General features: G+C 40.9%; 1 protein-coding gene across 3 annotated transcripts in view; it reads right to left on the minus strand.

The window, feature by feature from the left end:
* LOC137648417 (MTOR-associated protein MEAK7) overlaps positions 1-6,639 on the minus strand; it is a 400,054-nt gene extending 393,415 nt beyond the window's left edge. For all 3 annotated transcript variants that reach the window (XM_068381341.1, XM_068381340.1, XM_068381338.1), the window contains exon 1: positions 6,499-6,639. In XM_068381341.1, the coding sequence (XP_068237442.1) occupies positions 6,499-6,624 (126 nt within the window). In that variant the 5' untranslated portion in view covers positions 6,625-6,639. The remainder of the gene's footprint in view (positions 1-6,498) is intronic.
* Positions 6,640-7,352: the final 713 nt, after the last annotated feature.

Genomic DNA, 7,352 nt, shown 5'->3' on the forward strand with positions numbered 1-7,352 from the left:
TCATCTTTAGTAACAGTTTAGAATTATCGTAAATTATCATTCGGTCATTAGTGGTAGTTTGTTATTGTTGATTAAACGCCAAAAAATAAAGAAAAAAAAATTGTTTTCCTGCTTTGCTACGTATGTAGGATTTTATATAGATACGGTAAATAATATTCGTAATAACATAATTACTAAAAGCTTTTAATATCATTATTTATCACTTTCATCATGCGCGTTTAATGCCTTCATTTGTTTATTACGATCGAGGATGGAGCGTACAGTAAACAAATGGAAGGTTTCCGTTTCAGGCGGTGTCATAAAGAAAAACATTATGTAAATGGCATTCATTTCATTTATTTGGAAGTCCTAAGAAAAATTAAGTAAAACATTGGTAATAACAAAATCAACATACAATCAATACTTGGTAAGATTGCTGTCGATGCAAAAACTAACCTAAACACAGATGTGTAAATGCGTCTGTTTCTTCATTATGATCAGAGATAAACGTAAACAAAACATTGGTTGTCATTTTTTATCGTGCTTTTTGGCGTTTTAGGAAACGCATGATATAAAATCGCCTTTAATATCTATGCCTGTTTTAGTTTAGGGTACTGTAGTACATGCATTAGGTGTTCTGTATATTAAAGGGTAGTTTGTTAACAGTACTACGTAAAGGGAAGGTTTTAAAAGTCTGAATATACATGTTAAATAAATACGTAAATAGGGTGTCCCTACTTCACGGATTTTCAGCTATCGCGGCCGGGTTTGAAACCTATCTACCGCGATAAATGAGGGTTCACTGTAATATAAAAACAAGCTTAAGGGTTCGTACTTGATAAGGAAGCTGACTTCAATGATACTCTGCCATTATGTCCGCTTTCCTTATGAGATCCAGCAATCCTCTCAGGGGGCTGAAGTTCTCTAAGAACTGTCATCTGGTGACCACACCTCTTATGTGACAGAGCCTCCTCTAATACCCAGTTCTGGGCACTCTCAAGGAACAAAATTGACCACCTGACCAATCAATGATTGCGGAAGACTGTCACAATCTCCACAAGACAACCACAAAAAGCAAATTAAAAGTTCCAAGAGAAGAAAAGGTATATTAGGATTATGGGAATGTAATGGTGGATCCTTCCTTCACTAATGTACTCGCTGCTACGAACTGTCCCAGAGTGTAACAATCCTCATAAAGAGTCTGGAAACTTTTCAAATAATGTGAAGCGAACACAGATTTGCTCCTCTAAAAGGTTGTGTCCATGATGCATTGCAACGAACGATTTTGTTTGAAGGCCACTGAGGTTGCTACAGCTCTCACTTCGCGAGTCTTGACCTTTAACAGTCTAAAGTCTGTCTCACTGCAATGTGTATGAGCTTCTCTAATTAAAAGTCTGATGAAGAATGACAAGGCATTCTTAGACATCTGCAAGGAAGGTTTCTTGACCGAGCACCACAGAGCTTCCGACTTGCCTCTCAACTCCTTCGTTCTGTCCAAGTAGAACTTCAGGGCTCTTACTGGACATAGAACTCTCTCTAACTCATCGCCAACCACATCCGATAGATTCGGAATCTCAAAAGCCTTAGGCCAAGGTTGAGAAGGGCGCTCCTTCTTGGAAAGAAAACCCAACTGTAATGAGCAGATAGCTTTGTTATCCATAAAACCCACGTTTTTACTGAACGCGTGGATTTCACTAACCCTCTTGGCTGTTGCCAGACTAACCTAGAAAAGGGTTTTCATCGTGAGGTCCTTCAGAGATGTAGAGTGCAAGGGCTTAAACCTGTCACTCATCAGGAACTTCAGGACAATATCCAGATTCCAAGCTGGTGAATCCTGGTGACGTTGCTTCGAAGTCTCAAAAGATTTAAGAAGCTCCTGAATGTCTTCATTATTAGAAAGATCCAAATCTCTGTGCCTGAATACAGTTGCCAACATGCTCCTATATCCCTTGATAGTTGATGAAGAAAAATTGCGCTTCCTTTGCAGGAATGAAAGGAAGTCAGCAATCTGAGTTACAGAGGTACTGGAAGAAAAAACAGAGTTGACTCTGCACCATTCTCTAAAAACCTCCCACTTGGATTGATAGACTCTGATGGTCGAAGCTCTTCTTGCTCTTGCAATAGCTCTAGCTGCCTCCTTCGAAAAACCTCTAGCTCTTGTGAGTTTTTCGATAGTCTGAAGGCAGTTAGCTTAAGATTTTGGAGACTTTGATGGTGCCTTTCCAAGTGGGGCTGTTTGAGTAATTCTACTCTTAATGGAAGGCTTCTGGGAGTGTCCACCATCCATTCCAGTACCTCTGTGAACCATTCCCTTGAGGGCCAAAAGGGGGCTACTAGGGTCATTCTGGTCGCTTCGCTTGACACAAAACTTTTTTAACACCTTGTAAAGGATCTTGAAAGGCGGAAAAACGTACACATCTAGATTGGACCAATCTAGCAGGAACGCGTCCGTGTGTACTGCTTCGGGATCTGGCACTGGGGAGCAATACATCTCTAGCCTCAGAGAGGCTCTGATACCTCTTAAGTGGAGAATCCTTGCTACATTGAGCATAAGTTTCGTAAAAATTTGAGGGGCAGTGTTGAGGCCGAAACACAGGGCTCGAAATTGAAATACTTCTCCCTTGAATACGAACCTCAGATAATGCTTGAATCTCGGATGAATAGGGATTTGGAAATAAGCATCCTGGAGGTCTAGTGAGACCATCCAGTTGCCCTTTCTTACTGCAGTAAGAACTGACTTCGAAGTCTCCATCGAGAACTTTGTCTTTTGGACAAATGTGTTTAGAACACTTACGTCCAGAACAGGACGCCATCCCCCCCCGAGTTCTTGGGAACCAGGAATAGGCGGTTGTAAAACCCTGGTGACTGCAAGTCCTGCACCCTCTCTATAGCCCTCTTCTCCAACAAGAGAGACACTTGACGTTGTAATGCTTGTCTCTTCGACTCCTCTCTGTACCTGGGAGAGAGATCCACTGGGGTTAAAATCAAAAGGAGGTTTCCCTATCAAGGGGATCTTGTAACCCTCCTTTAGAAGTTGAACCGACCAAAGGTCTGCACCCCTCATCTCCCACGCCTACCAGTAGGTGTGTAGTCTGGCTCCTACTGCCTGAAGGCAAAAGCAGTCAGACTCTGCTTCGCCCTGACCTAAATCCTCTCCTCTTATTTCCCCTTCCATCGGGTCTAGAGCTACCCCTGCTGGAAGTCCTTGCTCGAAAGGGCTGGGAAAACTTAGGAAAAGGTGTATCAAACTTAGGAAAAGGTGTATCATCTTTAGGCTTGCAGCTAGAAAAGCAAGATGGTAAGACCTTTCTTGCCGTCTACGATACTAGATCTTGGGTGGCCTTCTGTGTCAATGCAGAAGAAATCTCTCTAATAAGATCCTGCGGAAAGAGAGAGGAAGACAGCGGAGCATACAGTAATTCCAACTTCTGGAAGGGAGTAACCCCCGATGACAGAAATGAACACATCTGGGCTCTCTTCTCAAGAATGCCTGCTGAAAACATCGCTGCCAACTCATTCGAACCATCCCGTAATACCTTATCCATGCAGGACATGACATGGATCAAACTAGAAGAGTTGCCTTCTTTAAGCGTCCAATCGAGGAAATTAAAAACCTCCAAGGACCTAAAGACATCTTTGAGCAGATGGTCTAGCTCTGAAGTAGACCAGAGAACCTTGGTCTTCCTCATGGCTGATCTACGAGGAGCGTCTACTAGGCTTGAGAAATCTCCCTGGGCAGAGGCAGGAACTCCCAAGCCGAGAACTTCTCCCGTATCGTACCATATACTGGATCTAGATGCTAATCTAGTAGGGGGAAACGTGAAGGCCGTTTTCCCTTGGTCCTTTTTGGACTCCATCCAGTCTCCCATTAACTTAAGAGTTCTTTTCGACGAACGAGACAGAACCATTCTCGTAAACAGCGATTTCTTTGTCGGTTTCCCAAGCGTGAATTCAGATGGAGGCGAACGTGGAGCAATGGGAACAAAAGACTCTGGGAACTCATCGTTCAAGATCTTCATGAGTTTCTTTAAGGGTACTGATGGATGAAGAGATTTAGAGTCCTCTCCTTCAGATAACTCCTCAAAAAGATCGACAGGAGAAAGGGGAACATCAACTTCTTCCTCTGATAAAGTTTCTTGACGCTCTGAGAAACGCTCGCGGTCCACGCGATCAGAGATAAAGTTCTAAATCTGGCTCAACGTCCTGTCTGGATGTTTGCCGCTCGACGTCGCGTCCTGGAGGACGCTCGACCTCTCGTCTTGCTGGACGTTCGACGTCCTGGATCGTAGGATGCTCAACATCACGACTAGTAGGAGGCTCAACAAAGCGCTTAGCTGGACAAACTAGAACACATCCCGAAGAACGTTCAACGCTAGCTAACGCAGGACGCTCAACACCTTGCTCTGGAGGACGCTCGACATCGCGTCTTACTGGCCTTTCGAAAGCACTTCCTGTAGGACGTTTATCAACACTCCTAATAGGATGTTCGGCGCCTTGCTTTGAAGGCCACTCGACTTCCTGGAAGGCAGGACGTTCAACGCCACGAGTAGTAGGGCGTTTAATGTCACGATCATCAGGACGCTGTGCGCTACGCGCCGCTGAACGCTTAACGTGCCTAGACACTTGCCGCTCGTCTACAAAGGTCTCACGACTCACCGCCTTGCGCCGCTTGGCGTCCAGAGCGGAAGCTTCCAGAGCCTGGTAGCTTTGCATAAAGGACGACAGTCTTTACTGCATCTCTTGCAGCATGTTAATATTTGGGTCAACATGAGAAACAGGCGGCGAAACATCAATCTCAGGCTCGCTCTCTATGCCGCTCAAAGAACGCTTAGAACGTCCAGAGGGCGATAACCAATCTGATGGTAGAGGAGGAGCATGAACCAAGGTTAAGCCCAGTTCTGACAGCTGCCCAACAACTGGACGATTCTTTACAGAATCTAACGTCCTAGCAGGACGCTTAGCTGGCGAGCTCTCTTCGGTGGAAGGAAATCACTCTGGGCTGCTCCAATGGCTACAACCCGGACGTTGTGAAGTCCTGGAAGTACATTAGTTGCCATTATCTAACTTCCTCTTAAGAGGTCTGGATGCTTGACGCCAACCTCTTTTAAGAACTGCGTCATCCGAGGATGAATAAAAGCCTTAACCTCACCTTACCCATGGTGAGGGCGAATGTCCTGGGAAACGTCAACAGGAACGCTTGAGGGGACCTCTGCTTGGGAGCTATAGCCTCTCATTTCCTTTCGTCTTTTGACATTCCTTCTCCCAGGGGTTGGGGAGCTTGGAAGAGGTCTAGGACTAGGAGAACGACAAGCCCGAGCAGGCGCACCCTCACAGCACTAAAAACATTCACTTCACTTCTCGCACTTTCACCTTTAAGCTGCTTAACGTCGGACATTAATTGCATCCTATCAGCAGCGATAGATTCAACCTTCGCGCCCAACGCCTGAATAGCCAACATCATGTCTTTAAGTGAAGGCTCATTAGCGGTAATTGTAGTGGGATCAGGAACTACCACTACAGGGGAAGGAATAGGTTCTGTGACATGGGAAGAGGAAAAATCTCTAGAAGAGTGAGAAGAGCTACGCCTCAACTTATCCCTTTCTAATTTTCACGTATAGCGATCAAATTCTAGCCACTCATGTTCAGATAATAGAAGGCATTCGTCACATCTATCATCTAACACACATACCTTACCTCTACATTTAACGCAGAGCGAATGTGGATCAATGGAGGCCTTTGCTAAACGAGTCTTACACCCACTCACACACACTCTAAAAGTTAAAGGGGGGGTGGCCATTTTGAAAAATTGAAAGAGAGATAAAAAACAAGCAAGGGTCAAAATATCAATATCCAAACATAAACTAAGAGTATCCAATAGAAAATCCAATCAAGCGAGAGTCATAAACAAAATTATTGTACCTCACCAAAGGGACAGCAATAATATCAGAAAAAAGAGAGGAGAATATCCAATGTATGTTGCCGACAGTGCCGGCATGGAAGATATGAGGAAGCATGGGATGGTTCCAAGGTACCTTGCTAGGGCGCACAGGTAGTACACCTGGCTATCCAATCGGCGATTGGCACGAGTTTTGAATTTTTCTCCCGTGACATCAGGGACGTAAGCTATATATATAACTACCAGGTAAGTTTTGTATTTAAAAAACTACCTTACTAACAAGTTAATTGCCATTCCAGCTCCACTAAAGACATATCCCTATTTTAAAGGTCAAAAGGTTGGCACAGTATGTGCATATGTTATTAATTCTACCTCAGTAATTTAAGGCCAAAACCTTTTGCTTAATCACATTACATATCTTCTTTTTATATTTTCCCATATATTTTTGTTCGTTATATACTTTTTCACAAAACTGTAGTGATAAATAAAACCCCGAGTCATACTTATGAAATATTAATGTATGGGATCGTATTATCAAGTCTCATTTATCTTTCCTAGCAAGTATACCAGCTAAAGGAAATAGAACTAATGCTTTGAGCTGAGCCCCACAAGGTATCACATACCTGCAAGGATGAGGTAGACACTTTTTCTCCATTGTTGTCAATCTTACTAAGTGTTTGTAACAATAGCTGATTCTCTTCATCAGAAAAATATAGTTTTTTCTCGTGTTTACTTCCCTCAGCACCCATATCAGTAAACCTGAAATAAAATAAAAAGAATTAAAAGCAAAACAGTATATATTTTTCCTAACTATACAAACTCAAGTCCTTTAATAGGTGTATGACTTTAACGAAGCTAGAATGACCGTTAAACTTTTACAACGAAGTTATAACTATCACTGGGTGGCTGAAAATTATTAAAAGAATATTTTCCAGTCCAATGAGTCAAGCTTGATTCTTATGGAGCTGACCCAATTAAATTTAGAAAGGAAGAATACATATATATATATATATATATATATATATATATATATATATATATATATATATATATATATATATATATATATATTATATATATATATATATATATATATATATATATATATATATATGTATATATATATATATGTATATATATATATATATATATATATATATATATATATATATATATATATATATATATATATATATATATAATATATAATATATATATATATATATATATATATATATATATATATATATATATATATATATATATACATATATATATATACCTAAATATATATATATATATATATATATGTGTGTGTGTGTGTGTGTGTGTGTGTGTGTGTATATATATATATATATATCAACGTAATAGATAAAAATGGAATATAATAAATGAGAAAAAATAAATTGAAATAAAAATATGCAATAAATAAAAATCTAAATCTTGTCTATAAAACCTATGCCGGTTAAAAACATTA

This window comes from Palaemon carinicauda, chromosome 10 (assembly GCF_036898095.1).
Source record: "Palaemon carinicauda isolate YSFRI2023 chromosome 10, ASM3689809v2, whole genome shotgun sequence".
In the NCBI taxonomy this organism is placed as follows: domain Eukaryota; kingdom Metazoa; phylum Arthropoda; class Malacostraca; order Decapoda; family Palaemonidae; genus Palaemon; species Palaemon carinicauda.